Below are 13,183 nucleotides of genomic sequence, written 5' to 3' on the forward strand. Positions count from 1 at the left end.
ACAAGAGGAGGGAGGAGGAAGAGGAGGGGAGATGCCAGCTACTGATTGTGGAGGCAAGTGGTATCACCATTTATAAATCGCAGAGAGGTACATATGAAAACGTGATGTACTTGTTATCCAAGTGGCCATCTACATGGGTACGGGTCTGCGCTGTACCCATCTATCTCTGTGGCACGTCAGACGAAGTTAGTAAATTGTGTGCCGCCAAAGTTGACAACGGCTTGCTCATGCTAGCTCTGTTTCTCTCGCCTACGGTAGTCACAGAATATTTCGTGCAATACAAATATGAACTTCATATCAGTCATGCAGGAAAGCATCCCAGTGGCCCCGAGGGATGTGCACTCGCTTTTCTGCTGTGCCATCTCAGGGGAGCACACTCGAGTCTAATGCCGAGGAAATAAAAATCTTGAGCAGTCTTCGACAGAGCTGATAGCAAGTAGGATGACGTCGACTGTATCGCGTGCTTCGTCAAAGTGCTAACTTTAACACTGTCTCGTTCTCCCGCCTTGATCCTGCTGTTCCGTTTCCTGGCACCGGCAGAACTTTGACAGAGTGGAGCTTCCAGATGCGAGAACTACATTTCCTTTCTCCGGACAAGCAGTGAGCGAGAATAAAAGAATATATATATATACCTTTCTCAGACTGTTTAGCACGGTATATCGCAAAATAGAAATACCTCAAGAGAGGAGCAGTAGGAGGAGCACGGGAGGAGGAGGAGGAGGAGGAGGAGGGGGGGAGGATACAGATGAGGACAAGGGGCATACTCTCCCCTCAGTATTCTCCCCTCCTCCTCCTCCTCAGGAGCTGTACCCTACTTTGGCGTTACAGGGAGTTGTAAACGTCAAATTTTCTTTTTTTTATCCTGCAAAGTAGCCGAGGCTCTTTTAAAATGTCAGTGGCACATTTTAAATTTTCTGGAGAAGGGATGTCATGCTCTCTGCTATCCTAAACTTGCATCTTTAGCTTGAATTTCCTAATGTGACTGCTTTAGGCCCAGCCCTTGTGTGATGACAAAATGTAACATTACACTGCACCGCTAACTTGCTTACACTCTTCAATGGAACAAAAGAGCACGCACACTCTCGTTGCCCTGTCGCTCAATTTTCTCGGGAAATAATAGTTCAACATTTCTTTAAAACAAAAGCCTTATACTACACTTCTGCTTGCTTGACAATTTTTGTAGCAGCATTATTAGGCAATATTTGCGTTATAATTGTATTTTCTAACTTCTAGAAACCCAAGCTCAAAGCTCTGTCTTTTGAAGTTCCTCCTGCTCAGCAGGGGTTTATGCAGCCGGGGTGAGTCCTGAAGAGCCCGTGCTTAGAGTGTGGGGACTGTCGCACAGGTGACTAACAGGAGGAAGAGCTCAAAAGCAAAAATTAAGGCAAAACAATACTGAATCAATAGGAAATGGAATAGAGAAAAAATGTGCAAACACGAAGGTTTGCAGTCACTTGATGATGCTTGGGGGCCACATGTTTGAGACCCTTGGGTTAGGTACTGCGACTCATGCCACAGCTTGATACATGAATGCGGTCGTCGCTACGGTCACACAATAGCTTATGCCAGTTGATGGGAGTGAGCCGCTACCTGCGAGGGAGCTCCGCCACGGTGGTGACATGTTTACTGCCGCTCAATCAGCATTTCCAACGCTTGATGAGCATCTGCTCGATTATCGTCACATGAGGCTCTGTTTTCACGTCTGCTCGTTGGGAAGCACGATATTCAAGAGTGCGCCGTCCCAACAATGGTGCAACGCACCCGATGTACAAAGTGACAACAGTGATGCCATTTCTTTTTTCTGAATGTGCAAAACTTCATTGCCTCTTGTAGGTATCTGGGCCCAGTGAGATTGCTTCCCCTCTCTACTACATTTCATCGTCACCGACAGCTTAAGGAACGCAGGGTGCTCCGAGTCCCGAGGACCCTGTTATTGCACGGCGGTCAACGAGATCGCAGCATTAGCTAACAACGACACCAAATAACAACCCACGAAGCGAGATGTGTACACTTAACAGGTCAAGCTCCGTGTTTCTTATAGCTTAGGTTCAGAGTTTTCAGTTTAAACCGATAAAAACCAATAAAAGTACGCCGAATTCATTTTCGGAAATTCGGTTTTAACCGAAAAAGGTAAGTTTTTTAGGGCCGCGTTGAGGTGGGTGGGGGGGAGAAAGAGAGAGGGCTTTGCAAGGTTCAACATTGTGTGATGTCTTCGTGACTGGGTTCAACATGCACCAAAAGAGGTCTTGGATTGGCCTTCACGGGACATCTGTGTCCTTTCTGTGATCAAACTTAGTTTGCCGAGTTCTCGGTCTTAAAAAAAAAGTTTGGATGTGGGCTAGTATAAGGTTTTTTGCTTCATGCACTTCAGAGGACATCCAGGAAAGCTGTTAATACCTTTCTTAACGCCCTCACTCAAACTTCCCTGTGGTTGAGAACATAAATACAATGGTTTTTGTTTTGGCCATTCCATTAGTTTCTGTACGGTCATCACCTCAGACGGTCACGTCGTCAGAATTGGGAAGGAAAAAGAAGCGCGCTGAAGATTATGCCCACGAATTCCGCGATTCTGAGGTGTGTCCTGACGGAAGTTGTTAGCGAAGACCACATATGCATATGTACCGTTATTCTTTGAGTGATCGCGAATATCACGGCTACAAGGATCGTCTGATCCGGTGTCCGATGGTGTTTCTTTCACGTTCACCGGAAGAAACTGGTAAACTTTTTTGGGAATAAATATACACCGAAAAGAACCGAAAATTGAATTTTAAAATAAACACCAAAAAAAGTACGCCGAATTTTGGAAAAAAAAAAAAAAAAAAAACTAAAACGCAGAATTCTACTTATAGCCCCTTCGCCTGGCAAACAGCGAGCGCTTGCCGAGTGGAATCCCATGCCCCTTGCGAGATGCGGGTGATCTCTCCGTGTGCCGCTCGTAGAACCGGAGCCGACGGAGCACTTGCTGAGCGGCTCCAACGAATCCATTGGAAAAGGACAGAGTGCATCGAGCGATCCAGAGAGGTTCACTGCACGACTGCGAAAGAGTTTGATCCTAGTCGCTTGCAAGATTTCGGTTTCAATATTTGCGTTAGCGATATCGTGGTAGCCACGAAAGCGATTGCACGAGTAGCACTTGACGATATGAACTTACGATAATATTGGAGGTATGCGGTGGCGTTACAAGCCTTGTTACCAGGTGTTCCAAGGTTGGTGAAGCGACACGACGTGGTGCCGAAGCGGTGTCGACATTCCCGCCAAACAGCCGAATTGCAATGAAGATCCGTAAAAAGTTGCTCGTATTCGGAAGTACGCCTGTTATTCCGCGGGAAGGGTACGTCGATCGGCTGCCCTATAACCTAGGGCATATAAGCCATACGCAGGGCTGACGAGGCATCGGAGGGCGGCGGTGGTGGAGAGAACAGCCGGAATGGCACCGTAGTAGCGGGGGTGGTGGCCACATGGCGAAAATGCCAGCGAGTGGACCAACTCTGTCTGCTGCATTGTGTGCCCCCGAGAGCCGTTGCTCTCCCCCTCCACCAGCTCTGCCGCCGAGACCAAATGCTCCAAGTTCAAAAATCCGCGAGTGCTCGCTAATTGTCAGGTGAAGGGGCTATTAGTCACTCACTATCGCAGGGCGGTTTCACGCAACATGCTTCCGGCTTAAAATCTCGCCTGATGCCGTGCTGATGAACTTTCGCTGTACTTGTTAACATGTACAGTACAGTACATCTTTTGCTGTACAGTGTAGACCGCATATAACGTATGTCGCGGGAGTCGCGAAAATCCGCACTATAAGCGGTACCGCGCTATAACCAAAACATCAATTTTTCAGGCCAAAATACATGCCATCAGACAACTTACCTTTGTAAAAGAATTTATTTTATGTTAGATGAAAAATAAAGCTTAGTTTGAGGAAAGTCTTTATTTCACCAGACTAGTACACTTCTCTCTTAAGTGTGTCACACATTTTGAAAGAAATGAGCGACTTTTGCCTGGCGCAGCCTTTTAACGGCGTCGCGGGTTGCGGACGGACGTTGAGAGCGTTCAGGATTGCTAACCCTAATCACTTTTCTCCGGCGATGAAAACGCGTGAAAATTCGCATCTTTTATATGGTACGTGTCAGTAATACCTGCAACTTGAGCACAGGCATGAAATGCTCCAAATAAGAAATCCGGGCGATGTTTGAAAACACAAATGCTTAGAAAGCACCACTGTAGTCGAAGTAAACAAGCACGACGACACGGGCGTTTCTGCCGTCTTGAGAGTGCCGCCACAACATCGCCGCACGAGTAGGTGGATCTTCCCTTCTAGTACGTGCTGGGTTATCATAGCGACACACAACAAAACTTCACGGTCAAGGATAGCGCTTTTACGCGGAATGATGAGCTTCCACCCACGACCAGAGTTGGTCGTGCTTCCACCACGCCGTCTACGTAGACGATCAAACCGACGCCATGTTTGCGGATAGAAGCAGCCGGCCCGCGACCGGCACGAACACTTCTCCTCGACCTGCGATTGGTCTGTCGTTGCGGTTGTTTCCAATTGTATTTCCAACGCAGCGGAGGGACGCACGCACGTGAACGACACGTGCGTGCGTCCCTCCGTTGCCATTCTTGCCATCCTTGCCCCTGCAAGTGCCGCTTGCGGCTCGCGCCGTTATCTAGTGTCGCACAGGGAAGCGTGCCCGCTGCGCCGGCAGTCGCGCGGTCGGCAGGTTGTTCCAAAAACCGCACTATAACCGGTATTTCCCTTCGCGCGCCTGCATTTTAAGCGGTATGTAATTACATGGAGTTCTATGGGAGGCGAACCGGTGGTTTAAAAAAGCCGCGTTACACCCGGTCCTGCACTATAAGCAGTTACGTTGTAAGTGGTCTATACTGTACGTCTCTTTATGCGCAGAGGCAGTCTTCCAGCTCGGTCGAGTTTTCTTGTGTCGCGATCGACTGCGTCTGTCGGCGTAGTCGGCAACACAAAGAAACGTCGTCTGGTAATTTATTGTTATACATACTGTCCTTTATTTGAACCTAACTTAAGACGAGTCGGCGATCGAGGAGTCAGCGGCCGTAGAGGCCCCAGTAAGTTGCACCAAGGCGACTCGAAAAGAAAAAAAAAAGGGAATAAACTGGGGTTTATGCAACCCTAATACGTCCCCGCTTGTACGTACCGAGTTCTATTGTCGACAATGCCACACCAGCACCCCTCAAAAAGAAATTCAGCAGTCCTGTGTTAATCCACGATAGCGTAGGAGCGATAGCTGCGGCACGTCACGGCAAAGTCGTTAGGCATTGGCGTCATGTTCACGCATTGTGAGGTGCGTGAACAAAAGCGTTCAGAACAAATAGACATCTGACCATTTTGTAGCGAAAGCTTGTGAATCATTCTTTTTCCGGAGCTTGTGAAAGCATGTTTCCCGGCACCAGCTCTTGGCATTGACAGTGCTACAACATTTTGTTATCAACAATATTTTTTTTTTTCCAAAGAGCTTGTGCAGTGGTGATTATAAAGCGGGTTGTTAATGCTGTGGTGTAGCTCTGTGGAAACACCTCCGCTTCGCACACAGCGAACCCAGATATGTCTCCCGTGGGTGGAAGGGGATCTTTTTCAAGGATTTGGCAACATTGACAATGGACGCCCAACATAACCAACTACAACACCAACGACGACAACTACAACATCCACAACGAACGTCATTTCCAGTCGTTGGGAAAGCCTATAACAGCAATAGCTATAAAACAACGCCAATAAATAAATGTCTGCTTGTGAAGATTGGCAAAAGTGGCAGACACTGTTCATCAACAGAGCAGAACGCAGCTAACTGGAAGGCAAAAGGCGTTTTGTGGAACCACCCTACTATAGTGTACGCTTCTTTCCCGCGTCGTAAGTCCGTAGCGTTCTTAAATCGAGACTAAGAAAGGGGCCTCTCACCCGTGTTCTTTTCTCGAGGATGTTTGGAGATGAGCCCTCTTGGAGTGACGGCTTCGTCGAAGATGGCCGGAAAGCCGTTGGCCGTTCTCGTGGGATTCTCGACACGCATCAGCCACCTGGGACAAGTGACGTAACAGCCACCAGCGGTTGCAAACAAAATACCAACGAAATTTCAGATATTTTTAATGAAGAATTGCATTCTATTGGAAGCTACGCTTAAGTTTTGTGTTTGGGAGTAGCAGAAGTGGAGGGTAGAGTTGCCTTTTCCACATTTGCCCCTGTCACTCCCCATGTGCTCCACTGGCTGTATCTGCCAACCACCTGCACTTGTTTTCACGCATACATGCGTGGCAACGTGCTGACGCATGTCGACACGGGCCAACACGCGTCGACGACACGCATGTTGACGGATGTATGTGTGTCAACACGTGCGATACATTCTGCACGAAGCTTTTTTGCCTCAGTCTGTGCATCCTCTGTGTTATCACAAGCAAGAAGAGGTAGGAGAGGATGACGAGGCGGTGCTTTGAAAAGACGCGGCGACGTGTTATGGGAAAGCTGAGATTTAAAGGGGTAGTCAAGGAAATTCTGAGATTGTATATCTATGGTGATAACTGAAGCTACGGGCTTTAAGCACCCTAAAAAATTTGGAAGTGAGCTTTACCTTCAAAGTGTTATAACGCATTAAATGCACTATTTAAGAAATGGTCATCTTAGTTTGTTTAGAAGACTTTATGCACTTTTGTATACATAGGTCACGTGGTGTCGATATAAAGATATAAAAAGTAAAAGTGAGGTGACGTCGGGTCACAGGACGTCAATTTCCCCGCTAAATTTAGTGGGGAAACTACATTGGTGTATAGTTCACGTAAAGTCAGGTTACGTGAAATCAATTTCTCTGCCAAATTTAGCGAGGAAACTGAATTGATGTATCGGTCATGTGACATTAAATTTTTGCGCTGAATTTGGCGGGGAAACTGAATTCGTGTATAGATCATGTGACATCAATTTCCCCGCTAAATTTAGCGGGAAATGCACGGACGGATGGACGGACACAATTTTGGTATTGGGGGTAATGTTAAAAAGCATTTCCTGCATTAAAACCTGAAATCACACTCATGAGTGGCCGATTTCCCACATAACAATCTACTCAGATCGTGCCATGCCCCTCTTTCTGCACCTTGGAGCAGACAGCAGGGCGCGCTGTCAGATGGCGGTTTCAAACAATAATTATTGTATTATGTCTTCATTACATCTTTGGCACAATGCACAACGCGCCCAAAAAGGAGCAATAATAGTCACCATTCGGAATCTCCATGAATCTTCTCTCAACATTGTATGCTTCACACATTTAGCTACACATTTCAGGAAAGGTTATATTTCTATCTGCTCCGGATGCTGTCCAGAGTCCAAAAATTGTATCTCGTGAAAACAATGTTCTAGAGTCAACTTAAACACACATTCAGCCCTCATAGACATTATTAATTGATTTATAGCCCGAATATTCATCCACGAAATTAGAAGCCTAGTGAGTTCAGAACAACAGCCATCGCCATTTTCAAAAGAATGCAGTTTTAGGACGTTTTTTGCTCCAAAGACTTGTGTCCCCCCTTAAAGCAGGTAACAGCGCAAAGGATAACTCACACACTCAGACTACACGCACACCGGAGCACGACGTGAGAGGTTCCTTTTTGACGGTGTGCGTGTGGTCCGAGTGTGTGAGTTATCTTTTGCGCTGTTACCTTTAAGTCACGTATGCCAATTCGGTAGGGTCAATTATTCTCTGTTTCAAAGCTTCACTGTAGGTTTGAACAGAATTACTTTTCTTCCTTTACACTCCTATCACTATAGTTGTCCAATGCCCCACCCTCCACCCCGCCCCCCTTGTGGATGGGGTCCCCGCCACTTCTGCCACTCCAGAAGGGGTCCCCGGAACATCAGTGGTTGAGAACCACCATGGTAGGCCATGGCAATGATGCAGAGAAACATTAGTGTTTACATTTTGTGTTCCCAAACAGCCAAAGCCGTAGTCAAAATGCGCAGGGAAGGAGCAAAAAAAATGTTGGTATCGTAGAATTACATTTCTTTAATTCTTTGGGGTTTGACCGAGTTGAAATCTAGATGAGAAAGAGGTAACTTAATATTTTTGTCCAAGTGCTTGCATGCGTATTATGGCTGGTCAATCGTCATATCTCACATCCAGATTAACGTTCCTGCGAGACATTTTCGCTGCAGTCGCACCTTCGCCATTAACCCCGTATTTTGTTTGTCCCCGCTAGTTTGCATTCAGAACTCCTTTAATCACTTGACACATTGTTTGTTGACATATTCAGTGACCACCTCCTGTCGTTCATTCCCCTCTTGTTATAGTGTGTTTTTGCATCAAATTGCGTTCTGAATATTTTGGCCTGTGCACTGCCGTTATACGCCCATGGCTGTTGGTAGCCACAAAAAATAAATAAATAAATAAACATTGCTAAAGAAAGGATGCTACGAAATACAAAATATTCTGATTTTCGGAATGACTGTCCTATCCTTTCGTATCACACCCCTGTTTGGAGGGTCATATTAATAGTAGCACCTCAACCATGGATTTCTCGCAACAGATGTGCGCCTTTTCTAAAATGAAAAGCGAGGACGAGAACCCCAGGGCGGTGTTTTAGTTGTCCCGTCCCCAGCGCAAGCTTCCCACCTTCGACAAAGCTTCGGCGTCCCGTCGGCTTCGAGCACGCACATGCAGCCGAAGCACTGTGGAAGGCAACGAGCGCATGCTCGAGGACGGGCCTGCAAAAGAGATGCCCTGCTGTTCTCATCTTGTCGGTGACTTTAGCCAAATAACCTGTTTGTACTTCCGCAAAAATACTAGGAAAAGCATGCTGGAATCAAACACACGTTATACTAGTGTCACATGAAAGCGGGCTCCAACTCACGCAAGTCCGCCCCCGCACATCTTGTCGGCAAACCTGTGGACGACCTCTCCGGGATCTTGCACGGAGCGGGGAAGCCTGCAGACCGGTACGGGCAAGACTTGGCAGCAAAAGGTGACGGAACAAGAGACGCAAATTCTTACGTACCGGCCAGAGCCCAAAAAACGTCAACGGAAAAAAAGCAACAGACGGTTTTGCCTTTTTCTCTGCTCTGACCGGCATGCGGTAGTTTAAATATAGTACATCCACATCTAACCAACTTTAAGATCACTGCAATTTCAGTGGTGATGGAGATGTCAACCCTGAAACAACTCCCTTTACTTTGGCTATGGCCAACTGGCTCGCAGAACAAACACCTCACGTCCGTAGACCATAAAACAGGCGTCGGTTTTTGTCTGCCCAAGCTGCTTTTAATTTTGTAACTATACCCCTTCTTCCTGCATTATGCCCTTTGATTATAAATGAGCTCATAGTTTGCTGCTCGACAAGACGCGAGCTCAACGGGGCTAATAGTCCACAATAGTTAATTTTCTCGTTGGATGAACAAACTTAATTTTGTTTTGAGCTGTTATGTGCTGTTTAACAGTCCACAATTAGCAATATTTTTGATAAATGCATAAATTTGTCTCGGGCATTTCACCAACGTTTCATGTGTGGCATATACCTGCTTATGATTAGTAGGCCTGTGTAGACGAAACCACACATCTGCTTTCTATGTGCAGCCATCCATATAGCAAATTATAATTTTATCTTGCATCACATTTATATGCATTTCTGATAATTCAAACTTCCCATAATTCAAGCGAAATCCGTGGTTCCCTGGAGTTTGAATCAATGAGAGTCAATTGTATTTCCTTGGTGCTATTTGAACTTCAGAAATGTGTTTTACTTTGTTCTTTCAGTTAGTTATTTTCATCAGTTACTTAGGTCGTTACTTTAGTTGCCTTCTATTTTCTCCAAGCATTTTTCGTGCCCACACTTTTTTGGGCTACAGCTGCATTTTGCTGTTTTCTCCCCTTCCCCTCTCTGCTAAAAAGGGAAGTGAAGATTCATAGACTGACTGACAGATTGATTGATTGATTTGCCCACCAACCTGCTAATCAAATCCTGGGGGCAACCGCGCACCACCGCCAAGGACATGTCCTGTCTGGCATCCCCAATGGCTCCTGGCGTCAGGGGCACCGGAATGCAGCTGTGGTTCTCCAGCAGACCAGTCTCGGGAAGGCCGAGGGGAAAGCTGCAGCTCAGGGACGCCATCTGCACGACGGAGTGGTTGTTGCTGCATTGGCGGTCTCACTGCAACACTCCTCGAGCAGTAACTGTACTCGGCGTCAACTATTCTGTGCTACATTGTTGAGACTAGAGCAGCTTCCACGGCGCTATAGCTCCGTACCACTGTGAAAGCACGTGGCTTTGTCTTGCATCTTTTTTGCACTCGCTCTTTAAGCAAAAGAAGGGTGCTGGAGTACTGTAGAAGCTATGCTAGCCTTGACAATGTAGCACCAAATAGTGGATGCCGAGTATTGGACCCCTGTTCAGCTTGCCGAACCAAAATGTTAAGGCACTCCTTTTATAAAACTCGCTGGGGATCGATATTGCAATGCTAGCCACGTTCAAACTCCGCCGTGGTTTGAATTCACAATGTTCATAAACTTTCGAGGTTTCTAGAAATTTGTGGTGGACGGTTTAAAATTTCTTTTAGATATGTATTTAAAAATGAGAAGACTTTGAATTCCTTTGAAGTAAAAGTTTGCAAAGTTCAAAGACTTTAAATCTTATGAAAGTTCCAATTCCAAAGTTTTAAATAAAGAAAATTATTGTATTCATTTTGGAAAAACTGCAAACTGATTTTGACAAACGTTCCATTCGTCTTTGAATCGTCTCCCAATCTTATGGTACGTTTACACCTGAAAAGAAATCCGCTGTTGCGGGAGCGGATCCGCTCCCGGCGGCGGCGGCGAAGAGCTGGTTGTATTTACATCTATTTCCTTCGAGCAGTGGCGGCAGCGCCGGCTGCGGCAGCAATTCCCGTAACGTCTCGTCAAATATGACGAGAAGGCGCGAGAGTTCCCGCCTCGGCTCTCTCTCTCCCGGGCGTTGCTGCTCCCGGAAGAACGCGTACTTGTGACGTAGGCAGCGTCGCGCCGCGCAAAAATGTCACTTCCGGTCAGCGAAACGCCTCGTTCGGCGGTAGAAATAGGTCGTGGACCAAAACGGCTCGCTGCCGCGTTTTCCGCCCAGCGTTTCGCCCCAGCGGCAAAAGCTGGGCGGATTCGCTAGCGGATCCGCAAGTGTATAGGTACCATTAGATGTGGTTTGAATTTTGTCGTACTTCTGAACTTTGCAGGTTCAACATTTGGTGGATATGGGGTAAAATGATTTAGAAAGTTTGCAGATAGTAAAAATTTTCGATGTAATGCGTCTGAAAATTTTTAAACTTTCCGACTCCTTACTTTACCCTGAACCTTGGTCTCCAAGAAATTTGGGGCGTGTAATGCTCAGGGAAGTACACAGCCAAAGGACCGATCTCACCAGCCAGTTAACCTATGCCACCGCTGCCACGATGCATCGAGCAAATTTCTTTCTGCATGTGTGACAACTTCGCCGGAGTTCTGCGCATGCAGAGAATGAGATGGAAGGAGCATCCTCGTGCAGAGAATGAGATGGCACAAGCAGCTTTCCTTCAGTGAACAAAAGGTGGCAGTTTGCTACTTCAGCCCCATGTTTCAGGGGATAAGAAGCAGCCCTCAGATGGCCGAAAAGCACGTTTTCCGTTTAAGGCTCGTAAAAATATTAGGCGCTGGAGAGAATCAGTCATTTACACGGAGTCCTTACCTCAAACTCCTTTTGTCCACGTTCCACCCATTGAAAAGCATGGTGAAAGAGCCCAAGTACGCACTTCATCTCACTTCACCAGTCTCCTTCCACACAAAGGTGGTCCCAGCAAAGCCACCTAGAGAAGGAAAGCCTAGGGACTCCCGCAATCATGCGTCTATACGTCACGCTGCGATCACGGTGTAGTTTCGTTCTGGCTCGGCAGACCGAGACGGCTTGATTCGGCGTGTTTCTAGAACGTTCCACGGAGTGGAACAAATAGAGGCAGCTTGTTTCGGCGTGTCCAGAGACGCTTAGTTTTGCCTCGGTTGTTTTCTTTGTTCATCTTGTTTCAAAGGTTGCACAACTTGTGAGTGTTCTGAGTGCTCGATGATCAAGTGATGTCTCCATCATGCCTGACAAATGCTGTGTGCCTTGGTGTAATGGTAATTACAAAACGGGGCCCTAAGTGCACGTGTTCAGCTTTCCTAAAGATGAAGCTTTATGGAATGCTTGGATAAGCGCCATTCCCCGAGAAAAGCTCATCGTTTCTCAGAGACCGAAGATGAGGAATTCCCATTTTCAATTGTTTATCTCTCATTTGTAGCGGCATAGCGCCATTTGGACGGGATAGCGATACAAGGGTTTTGTGAATAGGTGATAATGGCGACGTGTGGTAAGTCACTATTATTTATACGAAGGGTATATATTTTTATAGGTGCGCGAGCATCACTTCTCCAACGACGACATACTTCGGGAGGCGTCTCACGTTGATGAAGCTACTGGGAGGATGGTGACTGCACCACTGTCTAGGGTGCACCTTTGCCCAGGCACAGTTCCATCAAAGTTCCCTGGCTGTCCAGATTATTTATCAAAACACCATGCGAGAAGAGAGGATCCGGATTGCGTCAAGAGGCTTCTGCAATGGAAAGAGCGCTTGTAGAGTCAATCGATTCATTTCGCAATGAGGAAGAAGCGGACCGAATACTGAGCATAAAACACTTCTCCGGCCACTTGAAAAACGTGAAATCGGCATTCTGGCATGCCATTGAGGGCAATGGACGCCTTCAGGGCAACATGAAGTTTTTCAAGGAGACTGCCACTTTCATTGAGATTCTAGTAACGTGGTGGAAAATCGTGAATGTGAAGACACCCGGCAAAGGAAGCAGGTTGAAAGATCGGTTCCAGGAACCTGTGCACCAGACTACAGGAAATTTCAGACAGACAATTTAGAGGACTGCTTCGGAAGGTACCGGCGGCTGGCAGGTTTCCAATACCATGTGCCTGTACGACAGCTTCATGAAGGGGAAAACAAGCTGCGACCTGCAAAACACACTCGCACCGATTGGCAAAGCTTCTGGAACAGGAAGAGATGAGAAATGGGAGGAAATGCAAAAACGAGGAGATGTGCCCTGCCCTAGCTACAACACAAAGGAAGATGCCCTTTCAAAAATAAAAGACGCCTTCCCCGTTCTAGCCAATGTGGTCGGATTCGCGGTATACGTGACGGTGAAGA

The 13,183-nt window shown here is 46.8% G+C and overlaps 1 protein-coding gene across 4 annotated transcripts in view; it reads right to left on the reverse strand.

Annotated features, from left to right (window-relative positions):
- LOC8043646 (protein misato homolog 1) overlaps positions 1-13,183 on the reverse strand; it is a 78,143-nt gene that overhangs the window by 4,791 nt on the left and 60,169 nt on the right. For all 4 annotated transcript variants that reach the window (XM_029992790.4, XM_040220128.3, XM_040220130.2 and 1 more), the window contains 3 exons: positions 9,947-10,110; positions 8,857-8,931; positions 5,927-6,042 (listed from right to left, as the gene is read on the reverse strand). In XM_029992790.4, the coding sequence (XP_029848650.3) occupies positions 5,927-6,042; positions 8,857-8,931; positions 9,947-10,110 (355 nt within the window). The remainder of the gene's footprint in view (positions 1-5,926; positions 6,043-8,856; positions 8,932-9,946; positions 10,111-13,183) is intronic.

This window comes from Ixodes scapularis, unplaced genomic scaffold (assembly GCF_016920785.2).
Source record: "Ixodes scapularis isolate PalLabHiFi unplaced genomic scaffold, ASM1692078v2 PGA_scaffold11__112_contigs__length_91849675, whole genome shotgun sequence".
NCBI classification, from domain to species: Eukaryota; Metazoa; Arthropoda; class Arachnida; order Ixodida; family Ixodidae; genus Ixodes; species Ixodes scapularis.